The sequence below is a fragment of the Spermophilus citellus genome (assembly GCF_964194105.1).
Source record: "Spermophilus citellus genome assembly, chromosome: 9".
Taxonomy (NCBI): domain Eukaryota; kingdom Metazoa; phylum Chordata; class Mammalia; order Rodentia; family Sciuridae; genus Spermophilus; species Spermophilus citellus.
In genome coordinates, this window is record NC_138191.1 from 22,506,641 (window position 1) to 22,523,981 (window position 17,341).

General features: G+C 40.1%; 1 protein-coding gene across 1 annotated transcript in view; it reads left to right on the top strand.

Moving 5' to 3' along the window:
- Window positions 1-3,446, top strand: part of ST7L (suppression of tumorigenicity 7 like) — a 118,149-nt gene extending 114,703 nt beyond the window's left edge. Inside the window, exon 15 of the mRNA XM_081306120.1 lies at window positions 3,160-3,446. Within this exon, the coding sequence (XP_081162246.1) occupies window positions 3,160-3,429 (270 nt within the window). The 3' untranslated portion in view covers window positions 3,430-3,446. The remainder of the gene's footprint in view (window positions 1-3,159) is intronic.
- Window positions 3,447-17,341: the final 13,895 nt, after the last annotated feature.

Below are 17,341 nucleotides of genomic sequence, written 5' to 3' on the forward strand. Positions count from 1 at the left end.
TCTTACTCCCAAGGCATTTTCATGCAGATGTAGTAAAGCCAGCTGAGGATGGTACTCTAGGTTCTGTTGGGTTCAAGGCTAAATACTGCAGACATGTTTTGCAGTAGCATCAGTAGAGACCTGGGCAAGAATCCCAGGCCACCCCCCTACCCCCCATCCCACTCCCCCTCGGGCTGCCAGATTCTCTGGAGCTTCCAGCAGACAGCTTCCACCTAACCATCAGAGCTGGTTTTCCTTATGGTGCCACTACAGCCCCCTGCCCTTTGCATAAGTGGGTGCCGAAAGGGGAAGGGTTCCCTCTCACCCTTGATGTTTCATCTCACGTTCTGCTCCCCAGTGAGGCCACTTAGGGCTAAGATCCATTTTTCACCCTATTCTCAGCTGTATATAGATGAATGACTTTGAATTCTTACTGGCCCTTGGATGGGAGTGGAGATGAGCTAAGGGGAGCTGGGTGTGGGTAAACAGCTCTTACTCCGCCCTGGCCTATCCTCCAGAAGGCCCCCCTTTCCTGGGCCCCTTTGGCGATGACCTTCTCTTTCCCGGTGGGTGGGAGATGGTGTGGATGGTAATGAGCAGAGAGAAAGGCCAAGAAGGGGCTGGGGGGAGGTTTGGATGGGAGTCAAGGAATTCCTGAGCCTGCTACTTGCACAAGGCCCCCCCCCTCCCCAGACGCCTTTCCTGAGATTTCTTTGCAAACCAAGGCAGGTCTCATTTGAATTGGGGCCAGGTTCACACAGGCCCCTAGTACTCCACCTCCTGCCCCTCTGCACCATGCAGAGAAAAGAGAGCTTGGGAAGAACCCGGGGCTTTTAAGGGGGGTAATGTGGGGATCCATGCTTTCTACACAGCCTGGCTGGCCTCTTCTTGGTATTTATGAGCTCCCAGGCGAGACATGGAACGTGTCTCAAAGAGGCCAGGCCAAACAGGCTTCGGAGGGAAGGAGCATCCAGCCCCTAATCAAGGGAAGGGCTTGGTGGGGCAGTGTCCTCTGCATCCAGCTAGTGGCTAAACAGGGAGGGCAAACTACTCTCCAGGACACAAGGAAAAGAGGGATTCCGGAACTAGGGGAAAGAGGAGATTTGGGGAGGCAGGATCACCAGGGCAAGGCATAAAGGGGCGGGGGGGGGGTCTGGAGCCTTTTAGCACTTTGGCTGTAATCAGTCTGGAGCCAGGCGGTGGGCGGGCTGACGGCCATCCTGGGCGGGTGGCCCAGGTTCTGTGTGAGGCCAGTGGGTGTGCTGCTGGGATCTTGGGTGGTCACTGACCGACCTCTTCCCAAGGGAGTGTTCCCATTTTGTCCCCAGACCCTTTTTCCAGTCTGCCTGTAGAAAATAGGCTAAGCATTGAGCTTTTTTTCTCTCCCCACCACCTGTTCTGGGCCCCCAAATGATCTGGAAGGGTGATTTACTTCCAGTAAACAAATATCTGCAGATCCCACTATCTGCGTTATTCTCCTCTGCCCTCCTCAGCCCACTCTGCCCTCCTCAGCCCACTCTGCCCTCCTCAGCCCACTTTGCCCCTGTTCTCATGCTCTTCCTGTCTTTCATCTTGGGTTCCATCTCTCTCTGGGTCTCTCAATGGCTTGTGTACTCCACGTGTATTCCTCTCTTTCTCTTTGGGTTTGTCTCCCTGTGTTTCTATGTCTGCCTGCCTTTCAACCCTGTCTGAATGTCTGTCTGCCCCTCTTTCTAAACTCTGTCTCTTGTCTATCTCTGCAGGCTGTGTTATTCTGTCTCTCAGCACGTGTCTTTCTTTCCCTCTTTGTCTGAATCTGTACAACTGTTGGTCTTGCTCTTCTTTCTCTCCCTATTTGTCTTTTTTTTTTTTTTTTTTTTTTGCCTGTTTGTGGCTTTCTCAGTCTGTGTGTGCATGTGTGCCTGCCTGCCTGTCTTTTCCTTTGTGTGTGGCTTTCCCCCTCTCTCTCTCCTGCTCTGTTTTACACTTTCCCTGTGCATCTCCTGCAACACAATGCAACATACACCTGACAAGAAGAAAATCAGAAAATCTTTCCCCTTTTAACTCATCCAGGCACTATTTGCATGACTCTAAGTCACTTTACCACTTCAGGCCTCAGCTTTCCCACTAGTAGAATAAGTAGGGTGAAGATCTAGTTCTCTCTGGGAGTTTCTATCTTTATCTCTCCTTTCTTGTGGTACAAGCCACCCTGGGTTCCTATAAGGCCCTGCTTCTCTGATTCCTAAAGTAGACCCTGAAGTCAAAACTCTAGCATCCTAGTGGAGAGGAGTCTCTGATACTGTTAGCTAGCAGGCCCTCAAAGGAGGACGTCTCATTCCTCCACTGCCTTAAACATCAGGGTAGACAAGGTTCCTTTCTGGGGCCAGGTCTGGGATACAAACCAGATTAGCTCATCTCTCTAATCCTCTTTGTGCTGGGGCCTCTGCCAGGCAGGGACACCCACAGCGCAGAGCGAGGGTGTGTGTGTGAGTGTGTGTGCAGATTCTTGGAGAAGGCTGGACACTCAAGGTTCTCCTCCCCCTGCTACCCTGTCCTGCCTTAAAAACCCAAATCAGCAGCTCTCACTGTATGAGAAATGTTATCAGGCTTGAGCCAAGTCAGGTTTTCCATAATCTGACCATCCCACAACTCTTCCCTGATCTCTCTTTCTCTATAGCCTCTCTAGAACTGGACTAGCATTCCAGCCATCCCCCAGTTCTGGAACAGCTCAGACCTACCCCACCTCCACACTTACCACACGGCCATGTGTGTGTGTGTGTGTGTGTGTGTGTGTGTGTGTTTTCTCCAGTCATCAGACTTTCCTTCCCTTCTCAAAAAGCCCAGAGCGACAGGCAGCACTTGGGACGTGGGGGAGGGACAGGACCGGAAGCAGGCTGTCCCTAGTCTTCACACTCCAAATTGGAGGAATCAGGCCCTTCTCTGAAGTTTCATCTGGAGAGATCTCTTTTGGCTGATAAGATCAAAGCATTCCCTTTGCCAAATCATTACCTTATTGTCGAGGCAATTACAGAACTTATTGTATCAATTAGCCAGGTCTCCAGCTGCAGCCGATTATCGCTGACAGTCGTGCCGTGCGCTTGCAAAGGAAAGGGTCTGCCGGGCCCAGCCAACCCGGACGGAGAGGGGAGGGCTGGGTGCAGGGCCGGGCTCTGGCAAGGCCCAAATCTGGCCTCGCCGCAGGAGCTGTCCGGCTGCTGTCAGCCCGGATGGGCCCCAGGAGTTCAGCCGAGGCGCGAGGCTGAACCCAGAAGAACCCACTGGTCCCTCCGCGACGCTGCGCCGAGATCGCTCTTTCTGGGACTCCACACCTGCTCGCCTGATGGCCCAGGGGATCAAACCAACGCAACTGGGAGAGGTAGAGATTGCTCAGACCAAGGCAAGGCCCCCCGCCCAAGCCCGGAAAATGCTATGCGAGCCAAGAGGCCGGCCCCTTCCCGACTCTGTGAGTGATTCACTCCGTGGGCCCGGCGCCCCGCCGCGGCGTTCGCAGGAAAGACAAGACAGGGTAAGCTCAGTCTTGGGGACTCCTGCGTTTCAGTCCCAGAGAAAACTGTAATAGGAGTCAGCATGACGAGAAGAGGGCTTGTTGCCAAGGGTGCGGGAGCGCGGTCTCCTTCCCTTTTGCGTGGATCACCGCTCCTTGCAGAAGAACCATGCCGTAGGGTCAGGTGGGACGCGGGGGTCCCCTAGAGCAGTGGTTCTCAAACCTGGTCTCAGAAGCTCTTTATACATATTATCCCCCCAAAAGCTTTTGTTTGTATGGACTATATCTATTTACCAATATTAAAAATTAATATGAACACAGAACCCACCAAAGAGCTCGCAACGACCAAAGATAGGCTATCTGAGCAACAAAATAAAATAGTTTTGGATTGTAATCCAAAGTATAAAATAAGTATCCATGAATCTATTAATAAAGAAATGGGGGGGGGGGGAGAGAGAGATCTCCTATGTAGAAGACTTCCTAATAATTTATGTAGACACTCTGCCCTCAAAGAGCTGGAATAAATCTCCCCACTCCTCAAGTTTAGCCAGTGACTTCCAAACAGTATAGCACAAGAAGGGAGCTTAGAGGATAAGAGCCAATCTACAGTGGAGAAACTCGACAGATACCTCAATCAGGTGATCAAAGTCAACATCATCAGTCAGGGTGATAGCGTGCACCCTTGGTACAATGTGATGACAATGACACTTTATTATCTTGTTGCTGTGTAGAAAGAGGAACGATCACTTGTTGCTGGTGGGAATGAAAAATGAGTCCACCACTTTGGAAGAAATTCAGTAGTTTTTAGAAAACTCCACATACCCTTATCACATCATTGCACTCTTTGGTATTTGATCAAAGGAGTTGAAAATTCACATCCACATAAAAACCTGCATGTTAATGCTTATGGCAACTCTGGTCATAATTGCCCAAATTTGGAAGCAACTAGCATATCCTTCAATAGATGAACGGATAAATTGTTATATCCAGAAAATGGAGTATTATTCAATGCTAGAAAGAAATGAAGACTCTGGGGTAGAGAGAGAAGATGGGAGGGGAGGGGAGGGGGGATAGTAGAGGATAGGAAAGGTAGCAGAATACAACAGACACTAATATGGCAGTATGTGAAAATGTGATGTGTAACCGATGTGATTCTGCAATCTGTATTTGGGGTAAAAATGGGAGTTCATAACCCACTTGATTCTAATGTATGAAATATGATTTGTCAAGAGCTTTGTAATGTTGTGAACATCCAATAAAAAAAATAAAAAATAATACCAATTTAAAAAAAAAAAAAAGAAATGAAGACTCAAGCCATGAAAAGACATGGAGAAAACTTCAATGCATAGTGCTAAGTGAGAGAAGTCAATCTGAAAAGGCTGTGATTTCCAATTATATGACATTTTGGAAAAGGCAAACTATGGAAACAGCAAAAGGATAATTTCCAGGGTTCCTTCCTCTGTGGTTTTCCTTCCCCTAACCCCAGTGTAATCATGAGAAAAACATCAGGCAAATTCCATCCGAAGGGCTTTTTTTTTTTCTTTCCCTGCAGTGCTGGAAATTGAACCCAGGACTTTGTACATACTAAGCAAGCAGTCTACCCCCCACCCACATCCCAGCCTCATCAGAGGAGTCTTCTACAAATTACCTGACCAGTACGTCTTAAAATTGTCAAAGTCATCAAAAACAAGGAGATTCTGAGAAACCATTGTAGCCAAGAAGCATCTAAGGAGACATGACAGCTAAATGTAGTATTGTATCCTGGATGAGATCCTGGAAAAGAAGAAGGACATTATGGGAAAACTGAGGAAATCTGATTAAATATGGACTTTACTTAATAATGTGTTAATCTTAGGTATTAGTCTGTTTTCTGTTATTTTAAAATAACATGATTCCACAATTATAAAGAATTATAAAATATTTTATAAATTACATAGGTAAATTATAAAGAGAACACATTTATTTTGGTTTATAATTCTGATGATGGCCTTCTTGCTGACAGAGTTGCAGTGCTACATAGGGCAATATGTGGTGAGAAACGGGGGGGGGGGCACACTTGTATGCATATCCTCTTCTCTTTCTCCCTCCGCCCCCCATTGTAAAGCCACTAGGATTCAATCATGGAGACTCCCTAATAATCCTGATGACCTAATCCTAATCACTTTCCAAAGGCCCCACTTCAAGACACCATAGTTAGATTCTTTCAATACCTCAAGGACACTGGGGATTAGATTCCAACATGAGATTTGGAGGAACAAACCATATTCAAACCCATAGTATATTGGTTCAATAATTGTTGGGGCTGGGGTTGTGGCTCAGTGGCAGAGCACTTGCTTAACGCATGTGAAGCACTGGGTTTGATCCTCAGAACCACAAACAAAAAATAAGCAAATAAAATAAAGGCAAAATGTCCATCTACAACTAAAAAAAATATTTTTAAAGTAATTATGACAAATACAGTGCACATCTGTAAGGTAAATAACATGTTAATAATACAGAAAACACCTGTAATCTCAGCTACTTGGGAGGTGGAGGCAGGAAGTTTGCAAGTTCCTACAAGATTCTGTCTCAAAAAGTATTGCTCAAATGATGGTGGAATATGGTGGATATCATGATCCAAAGTACATGTATGAAGACACGAATTGGTGTGAACATACTTTATATACAACCAGAGATATGAAAAATTGTGTAGTAAGAATTGTAATGCATTCGCAGTCATTTATTTAAGAAAAAAATCAATAAAAAAGTATTACTCAGTGGTTGAGTGCCCTTGTGTTCGATCCCCAGTGCCACAAAATAAATAATAAAAAAATGAAATAGTCGGGCTGGGGATGTGGCTCAAGCGGTAGCGCGCTCGCCTGGCATGCGTGCAGCCCGGGTTCGATCCTCAGCACCACATACCAACAAAGATGTTGTGTCCGCCGAGAACTAAAAAATAAATATTAAAAATTCTCTCTCTCTCTCTCTCTCTCTCTCTCTCTCTCTCTCTCTCTCTCTCTCTCTCTCTCCTCTCTCTCTCCTCTCTCACTCTCTCTTAAAAAAAAATAGTAATAGAGAAAACTGGATGTGGGATATACAGACACTCTGATTTCTTTTTGTAATTTTTTTTCTGTAAATCTAAAACAATTGCAAAAAAAAATTATCTTAAAAGATTAAAATGGAAGCTGGATGTGGTGGCACACACCTGTAATCCCAGGAACTCGGGGTTGGGGGTTGAGGGAGGAGGATTACAAGTTCAAGGCCAGCCTTAGCAATTTAGTGAGGCCCTGCCTGTCTCAATAAGGGGCTGGAGTTGTAGCTCAGTCGTAGAGCACTTAGCATGTGTGAGGCACTGGGTTTGATTCTCAGTATTATGTATAATGAAAATAAAACAAAGGTCCATTGACAACTAAAAAAAATTTTTTTAAATAAAAAGGACTAGGGGTGTAGCTCAGTGGTTGGGCACCCCTGGGTTCAATCCTAGGTACAAAAAAAAAAAAAAAAAGATTTAAATTGAGACATTTATAGTACCTGGAAGGCCCTGGTTCAATTCCCAGTACCATAGACAAACAAAATGGAGATAGTTAAGAATAATTTATTTAAAATTAGTAATGGCAGTTCATAACCCACTTAAATCTAATGTATGAAATATGATATGTCAAGAGCTTTGTAATGTTTTGAACAACCAATAAAAAATAAAATAAAATTAGTAATACAACCCCAAAACTTGTTAATATTTTTTAAAAACTTGTTAATATTAATGCTGTATTTTTGTGAAAACATTACTATGATATCCAAAAATAAAAGAAGAGTGGCATTATTTGACATTTTAAAAATATCTTTAAGATCTGGTTTCTCATTTGTGCTTCTATATTTAGGCTGTTGTGATATTACTCATTATGTAGCCTCTAAGAATGCAGGTAAGAAGGGCAAATAACATCTTTTGTGTGTGTGTATGTGTGTGGTACTGGGGATTGAACCCAGGAGAGCACTACCTCTGAGCTACATCCCCAGTCCTTCTATTTTATTTTGAGATAGGATCTAGCTAATTTGCTGAAGGTTTCACTAAATTGCTGAGGCTGGCTTTGAACTTGTGATTCTCCTGCCTCAGCCTCCAAAGTAGCTGGGATGACATGTGTGCATCACTGTGCTCAACCAAATAATTATCTTAATATTACTAAGAAGCTCTTTGAGAACCACTGCCTTAGAAACCTTGTCCATTACTATAATTCTAGATCCCTGATGATTCAAAATCCTTAACTGACATCTCTTCTGAGTTCTCTAATTTGTCTGTAATACACCCTCTTCTCCCCTAATCACCTACCCTTTCATGACTTCCTTCTGTATCAACATGACCATCATGCCTCCAGGCATAGCAACTTTGTAGAATTAATAACCACAGTATAAAATAACTTAGTAATGGGACTCTTCTTGTTTTTCATGGGGATTGAATCCAGGACCTTGTACATGCATAGCAAGCACCCTACCAACTGAGCTATATCCCAGCCCTTTCATAAATATTTTGAGAAGTGTTACAACCCCTAGACTAATGTATGTGTGATAAACTGTTGTTTTATAACTAGAGACAATTCTGGAGTCAGACCTCTCTTTCTTTTTTTTTTTCTGGATTTGATTATTTTTATTCTACTGACTTTTAAAAAAATTGTTTTAATTAGCTACACATAACAGTACAATGATCTTGACATATCATACATTTGAATCAGATTGGATATAATTTCTCATTTTTCTGAGTGTACAGGTTGCAGAATTACATTGGTCATGCAGTCACATATATACCCACAGCAATAATAATGTCTATTTTATTCTGCTGCCCTTCCATTCTCCCCTTCCCCTTCCCTCCCCTCCCATCACTTCTCTCCACCCAATCTAATGTGACCACTTCTTTTTTCTTCTCATGCTCTTCCTCCCTACCCCATTTTGAGTCACCCCTTATATCAGAGAAGACATTCAGCATTTGTTTTTTGGGATTGGCTAACTTCACTTAGCATAATCTGCTCTAATGCCATCCATTTCCCTGCAAATGCCATGATCTTGTTATTTTTTAGTGCTGAGTAATATTCCATTGTGTATAAATACCACATTTTTTTTATCCATCCATTGAAGGGCATCTAGGTTGGCTACACAGTCTAGCTATTGTGAATTGTGCAGCTATAAACATTGATGTGGCTGTGTCCCTGTAGTATGCCGTTTTTAGGTCAGACCTCTCTTTCTAATGAAATCTCCTTCTTTCCCGAACATAGCAGCCTGAGTTTCAACCATGCAATGATAATGCTGCCTGGTTTAGTAGGTTTGACATTTGCTTTGTTTCAGCAAAGATGATTTTTCTACCATGGCCACAGCCAGGTAAACCCATTGAGACCAAGGGGTATACTTTTAGGGCAATTTCCTGACATCTTCAGAAATGAGCTGTGAGGGCATTCAATTTCTGTAAAACGTCCCTTCCACAGAACTTTATCTACACTTGCCCTGTCAATGAATCAACCAATATTGTTGGTTACCTGTGGGCAAGTAGCTCTCTGAGCTTCAGTATCCCAAAGGATCCAGTTGACACTGTCATTTTCTGCATCATCTTGGATGCTTTTGTGCCTCATCTTAAAAAAAAAAAAAAAAACAACAACTAGGAATTGAACCCAGGAGCACTTTACCACTGAGCCCCACCCCCAGGCCTTTTATTTATTTATTTTTAAATAAAATATTTTTTGATTGTAGATGGATATATAATTAATACCTTTATTTTATTTATTATTTTTATGTGATGCTGAGGATTGAACTCGGTGCCTCACACATGCTAGGCAAGTGCTCTACCAGTGAGCTACAGCCCCAGCCTCGTCCTTTTTATCTTTTATTTTGAAACAGGGTCTTGATAAGTACCCAGACTGGCATCAAACTGTGTTCCTCCTGTCTCAGTCTCCTGAGTCACTGGGATTACAGGTGTGCACCATTGCACCAGGCTTTAGAAAATTTTATCTTTAAAAAAAATCTTTAAAAAAATATTTTTTAGTTGTAGATGTACACAATACCTTTATTTTATTTATTTATTGTATGTGGTGCTGAGGATCAAACCCAGCGCCTCACACATGCTAGGCGAGTGCTCTACTGCTGAGCCACAACCCCAGTCCCTCTCCCTGTTTTAAAATTATAGAAGTAATACATTCATGTAAATAAAGACTTCAAACACGTATATGTAGTAAAAAGTGAAGTCCCTCTTCATAGCCCTTCATAGAGTTAAGCACAATTATTTCTCCTCAGATTATGCACTTTCTGTTATAAATCATGTAATTCTGAAATAGAACTGGGACCAAACTATTGATATTACTTTGATTTGCATTTTCCCCAAAAAAACACATCTGTTAGATCTTTCTATACTCTTTTTTGTAGTTGTCATATAATATTCTAAGCTGTGCATGATCATAATTTACTTAACTAATCTACTGATAAATATCTAGGTTGTGTCTAATTTATGTACTACAATCAATACTACATATATATCTTGGAGCAATATGTGATTATTTCTCTAGAAATGAAACTGCGATGTCCATGGGCATGCATATTCTAAATTTTGATGCATATCACCAAAATGTTCTTTGAAAAGATATTATACCAGTATATACAACTTAGGAGCCCTCATTTCCCTATATTCTCACCAAATTTTGGACATGAATCTTTCTGAAATAGCAATCTGATGCTATCTCATAGATTTTATCTGTACTACTCTGATTATTAATGCATGCTAGGCAAGTGCTTTACCACTGACCACATCCCCAGCCCCCTTTTTAACATTTTGAGATTTTTCTCTAGGTTGAAGGTTTCCTTTAGGTTGCTGAGACTGGCTTTGAATTTATGATCTTCTTGCTTCAGCCTCCCAAGTAGCTGGGATTATAGGCATGCACCACTGTGCCTTGCCATTGCATCAGTTTTGAGGAATGCATAAAGACATATACTCTCCATTAAGAGCAGTTTCACTACCCTAAAAAGCCTCTGTGCTCCTCTTATTCATTCCTCTCAACTAAATCCTGGCAACTACTGATTCTTTTACTGTTTCCAATAAGTTTTGCCTTTTCCAGAATGTCATATAATTGGAAATCACAGCCTTTTCAGATTGACTTCTCTCACTTAGCAGTATATCTTTTCATGGCTTGATTGCTCATTTCTTTTTAGCACTGAATAATACTTCATTCTCTGGATGTAACACAGTTTATTTATCCATTCATCTACTGAAGAATATGTTAGTCACTTCCAAATTTTGGCAATTATGATTAGAGCTGCCATAAACATTTGTGTGCAGTTTTTTTTCGTAGATGTAAATTTTCAACTTCTTTGGGAAAATACCAAGGAGTGAAATTACGGCATAATGTGGTAAGTGTATGTGGATTTTTCTAAAAACTCTTCAACTGTCTTCCAAAGTGATCATGGATTTTGCATTTCCACCAAAAATGAGAGAGAGATTCTTCTTGCTTTACAATCTTGTCACCATTGTTAATGTTTTAAATCTGGTCATTCCAATATGTGGGTAGTGGTATCTCATTGTTATTTTAGTTTGCATTTCCTTAGTTACTTATAATGTGGAGTATCTTTCCTATACTTATTTGCTATCTCTATCTTTTTTGGTGAGATCTTTGGCCCAATTTTCAATTGGATTGTTTTCTCATTGAGTTTTTTTTTTATTATTGGTTGTTCAAAACATTACATAGCTCTTGACATATCATATTTCATACATTTGATTCAAGTGGGTTATGAACTCCCATTTTTACCCCATATACAGATTGCAGAATCACATCGGTTACACATCCACATTTTTACATACTGCCATACTAGTGACTGTTGTATTCTGCTACCTTTCCTATCCTCTACTATCCCCCTCCCCTTCCCTCCCCTCCCCTCCCTTTTTTCTCTCTCTACCCCATCTACTGTAATTCATTTCTCTCCCTTGTTTTGTTTTGTTTTGTTTTTCCCTTTCCCCTCACATCCTCTTATATGTAATTTTGTATAACAATGAGGGTCTCCTTCCATTTCCATGCAATTTCCCTTCTCTCTCCCTTTCCCTCCCACCTCTCATCTCCTGTTTAATGTTAATCTTTTTCTCATGCTCTTCCTCCCTGCTCTGTTCTTAGTTGCTCTCCTTATATCAAAGAAGACATTTGGCATTTGTTTTTTAGGGATTGGCTGGCTTCACTTAGCATAATCTGCTCTAATGCCATCCATTTCCCTGCAAATGCCATGATTTTGTCATTTTTTAGTGCTGAGTAATACTCCATTGTGTATAAATGCCACATTTTTTTATCCATTCATCTATTGAAGGGCATCTAGGTTGGTTCCACAGTCTTGCTATTGTGAATTGTGCTGCTATGAACATCGATGTAGCAGTATCCCTATAGTAAGTTCTTTTAAGGTCTTAGGGAATAGTCCGAGAAGGGCAATAGCTGGGTCAAATGGTGGTTCCATTCCCAGTTTTCCCAGGAATCTCCATACTGCTTTCCAAATTGGCCGCACCAATTTGCAGTCCCACCAGCAATGTACAAGTGTACCCTTTTCCCCACATCCTCGCCAGCACTTGTTGTTGTTTGACTTCATAATGGCTGCCAATCTTACTGGAGTGAGATGGTATCTTAGGGTGGTTTTGATTTGCATTTCTCTGACTGCTAGAGATGGTTTTGTAAAAAATAATTTTCATTAGAGCAATAAAATTTTACATAGTAATTAGGTTCAATTTGACAAAATCATATATGCAAGGAACTTGATTTCAAGCTCCATTCCCCCCCTTTCCTTCCCTATTCCCTTCTTTTATTTTCCCTCCTCTATTTTATTAAACTTATTTTATTAAATGTACATAAAAGTGAAATTCCCATTGGTAGTTTTATATATGAATATTACATGTTTTTGTTAAATTCATTCCATTTATCTTCCTCTTTGCCTTCCTTCCTCCCTCTCGTCCTCCTACATTTACTCCACCCATATTCCCATTTCTTTATGATGTCCACTTTCCTCCCCAATTTGCTTCTTTCCCTTGTTTCGCTCTAGCTTCCACATATGAGAGAAAACATTGAATCTTTGATTTTCTGAGTCTGGCTTACTTCGCTGAGCATGAGTTTCTCTATTTCCATCCATTTACCAGCAATTGCCTTTATTTCATTCTTTATGGCTGAGTAAAGCTGTATCGTGTATATATACCACATATTCTTAATCCGCTCATCTATTGACAGGCATCTGAGTTGATTTAATAATTGGGCTATTGAGAATGATGCTGCTATAAACATTGTAATGGCTGTATCCATATAGGATGCTGATTTTAGAACTTTTGGATAAACACCAAGGAATGGGATGGTTGGGTCATCTAGTGACCCCCCATACTGCTTTACAGAGTGGTTGTAATTTGCAGTCCTACCAACAATGTAAGAGTGTACCTTTTCCCCCACATCCTCACCAGCATTGATTATTATTCATGTTCTTGATAATTGCCATTCTGACTTCAGTGAGATGAAACATTAATGTAGTTTTGATTTGCATTTTCCTAATTGCTAGAGGTGCTGAACATTTCTTTCATATATTTCTTGGTCATTCATGTTTCTTCTTTTGAGATGTTTTTCTTTGTTTCCCCATTTATTGATTGGGCTATTTTGCCGGGGGCTTTGCTTTTTAAGTTCTTTATATATTTTGGATATTAATCCCATTTCAGAGGAGTAGCTGGAAAAGATTTTCTCCCATTCCATAGTCTCTCTCTTCACTCTTAAAAATTTCCATTTCTGTGTGCAGAAGCTTTTGAATTTGATGGCATCCCACTTATTGATTTTAGGCTTTATTTCTTGAGCTTTAGGGGTCTTGTGGAGGAAGTTGGAGACTGCACTTATATGAGGGAGTGGTGACCCTATTTTTCCTTCTAGCAGTTTCAAGGTTTCTGACCTAATTTCTAAGTCTTTGATCCAATTTATTTGACTTTTGCTCAGGGTGAAATATAGGGATCTTAATTCATTCTTCTACAAGTGGATATCCAGTATTCCCAGTACCATTTATTAAAAAGGGCTTTTTTTCCCCAACATAATTTTTGGTACCGTTGTCAAGTATCAGATGACTGTATAAATTTAGGTCTATTCCATTGGTCTTCATGACTGTTTTGATGCCAGTTTTATGCTGTTTTTGCTACTGTAGCTCTGTAATGTCATCTGTGATCAGGTATTGTGATGGTTGCTGTATCACTTTTCTTGCTCAGAATTGCTTTGACTATTCTGGGTCTCTTATTTGTCCAAATGAATTTCAGGGTTGTTTCTTGTTTGTTTGTTTGTCTTTTTTTTTTCAGTTCTGTGAGAAATATCATTGGTATTTTGGTGGGAATTGCATTGAATGTGTCCATTACTTTTGGTAATATAATAATTTTGACTATATTAATTATGCCTATCCAAGAACGTAGGATGTCTTTCCATCTTCTGAGGTCCTCTTCAGTTTCTTTCTTCAGTGTTCTGTAGTTTTCATGGTAGTGATCTTTCACCTCTTTAGTTAGATTAATTCACAGATTTTTTTAAGGTTATTATTATGAAGGAGGTAGTTTTCCTAATTTCTTTCTGAGTTGAAACACTACTGGAGTATAGAAAAGCTTTTGATTTATGAGTGTTGATATTGTATCCTGCTACTTTGCTAAGTTCATTTATCAGCTCTAGAAGTCTTGGGGTGAAATTTTTTGGGTCTTATAAATCTGGGATCATGTCATCAGCAAATAGTGAGAATTTGACTTATTCTTTTCTAATTTGTATCCCTTTAATTTCCTTCTCTTGCCTGATTGGCCTGATTAGAATTTCAAGAACTTGAATAGAAATGGTGAGAGTAGACATCTTTGTCTTATTCCTGATTTTAGAGGAAAAGCTCTCAGTTTTTCTCCATTCAATATGATTTTGGCTAAGGGTTTTTTATACAAAGCCTTTATAGTGTTGAGGTAAGTTCCTTTATCCCTAGTTTCTCCAATGTTTTCTTTTAAACATTTAGTTTTTAGTTATAAGTGGACACAATGTCTTTATTTTACTTTATGTGGTGCTGAGGACCGAACCCAGTGCCTCACGCATGCTAGGCGAGCGCTCTACCCCTGAGCCACAGCCCTCTCCAGTGTTTTAACATAAATGGTTACTGTATTTTATTATAGGCCTTTTCTACATCTATTGACTTGATCATAAGATTCTTGTTATTGATTCCATTTAGATGGTGAGTTACATTTATTGATTTTGTATGTTGAACCATCCTTGCATCTCTGGGATGAAGCCTACTTGACCATAATATATTATATGTTATATATATGTTTTCCGGGGGAGAGCATAATGGGGATTCAATCCTGGGGTACTTTACCACTGAGATACATCCCCAGCCCTTTTTAAAATTGTTTTCATTTTGGGACAGAGTCTCACTAAGTTGCTTAGGGCCATGCTAAGTTGATGAGGCTGGCTTTGAATTTATAATCCTCCTGCCTTAGCCTCCTGTGTTGCTGGAATTACAGGCGTGTGGCACAGCAACTGGCTTAATATGTTTTTGAATGTGGTTTGCTAATATATTATTAAGTATTTTCCACTATGTTCATCTGGGATATTGGTCTGTAGTTGCCTTTCCTAGATAGTCTTTGTATGGTTTTGGTATCAGGGTTATAGTGGCTTCATAAAATGTGTTGGGAGAATTCCCTCTGTTTCCATTTCATAGAATAATTTGAGGAGGACTCAGGTTAGTACTTCTTTAGAGGTCTGGTAAGAACTCTGCTGATAATCCCCTCTGGCCCTGGGCTTTTCTTTATTGCTAGCCTGTAAATAGCTGTTTCAATTTCACGACTTGATATGGGTCTGTTTAGGCTTTCTATATCTTCCTGTTCAGTTTGGGTAAATCATATGTGTCTACAAATCTGCCAATGTCTTCTGGATTTTGAAGTTTATTGAAGTATAAGTTTTCAAAATAGTTTCTAATGATCCTCTGGGTTTCAAAAGTATCTGTGATAATATCTCTGTTTTTCATTTTTCATTTTGTTGATTAGGTATTCTCCTTTTATTTGGTTAGTTTGGCTTATTTATTTTTTTCCAAGAACTAACTTTTTATTATATTGATCCTTATATTGTTTTTTATTCTTGATTTTATAGTCTTTTTTTTGAATTTTTTTTAATATTTATTTTTTTTAGTTTTCGGCGGACACAACATCTTTGTTTGTATGTGGTGCTGAGGATCGAACCCGGGCCGCATGCATGCCCGGCGAGCACGCTACCACTTGAGCCACATCCCCAGCCCCTTTATTCTTGATTTTATTAATCTGGGCTCTGATTCTTATTATTTCTTGTCTTCTACTGACTTTGGAGTTATTTTGTTCTTTTTTCCCCTAAGGCTTTTAGGTGGAACATGAGCTTATTTACTTGAGATCTCTCTATTTTTTAATGTAAGCACTCAATGAATTTTCCTTTTAGAACTGCTTCCATACTGCCCCAAATACTTTGATATGTTGTATCTTTCTTTTCATTTATTTTTAAGAATTTCTTTCTCACGTTTTTATTATTTTTCTCACTTTTGATTTCTAGTTTTGTTCCATTATGATCCAATAGAATGTATGGGATTATATTAATCTTTTTGTATTTGCTAAGACTTGTACTGTGACCTAGAATGTGGTCTATTTTGAAAACAGTTCCATGAGCTACTGAGAAGAAGGTGATTTCAGCAGTTTGGGGGTGAAATATTCTGTAAATGTCTATTAGGTCCATTTAATTTATACTATCATTTAGGTTGACTGTATCTTTATTGATTGTATGCTTTGATGACCTGTCTATTGGTGATAAAGGTGTGTTGAAATCACCCACTATTATTTTATTCTGATCTATCTGGGATTTAATGTCAAGGAGTATTTTTTAATGTAACTGATACATTGACATTTGGGGCATATACATTTACTATTGTTATATCCTCTTGATGGATTGTTTCCTTTACTAGGTTGTAATGACCTTCTTTGTCTCTTCCGATTAATTTTTGCTTGAAATCAGTTTTATCAGCTATGAGGATCTCTAATCCATCTTGTTTTTGAACTTCATTTGCATTGGATACTTTTTTCCCATCCTTTTTCCTTCAGCCTGTGAGCATCTTTGCTTATCAGATGAGTCTCTTATGAACAGCATATATTTGAATCTTGTTTTTTGATTCATTCACTATGTCTTTTCTCGGCAGAGGGTATGGGGGATTGAACTCAGGGGCACTAGGGCACTGAATCACATCCCCAGCCCTGTTTTGTATTTTATTTCAAGACAGGATCTCAACAAGTTGCTTAGTGCTTCACTTTTGCTGAAGTTAGCTTTGAACTTGTGATCCTCCTGCTTCTGCCTCCTGAGCTGCTGGGATTACAGGTGTGCACCACCATACCTGGCGAGTCTGTCTTTTAATTGGAGAGTTGAAACCATTTATATTCAGTATTATTATGAATATGTGTTTGTGGTCTGCTACCATTTTTTTTTGTTATATTTAATTCTGTCTTGATTCTCATTTAGCTGATTAGTCTTATATTGAACTTCACTTATTTGAGAGTTCTGGATTTTGTTTTTGGGTTCCTTTGTGGTGCAATTTATCTTTGAGGATTCTTTGTAGTGCTGGCTTGGTTGTTATGCATTCTTTTTTTTTTTTTTTTTTTTAGTTGTAAATGGAAACAATACCTTTATTTTATTTACTTTTATGTGGTGCTGAAGCTCAAACCCAGTACCTCATACATTCGAGGCAGGCACTCTACCGCTGAGCCACAACCCCAGCATGGGTGCTATGTATTTTTTAAGCTTATCTTTTTCTTTCTTTCTTTATTTTTTTAAAGGAAGCTTTTTGTTGTTGTTGTTGTTTATTTATTTATTAATGTGGTGCTGGGGATGGAACCCAGTGCCTCACGCATGCTAGGCA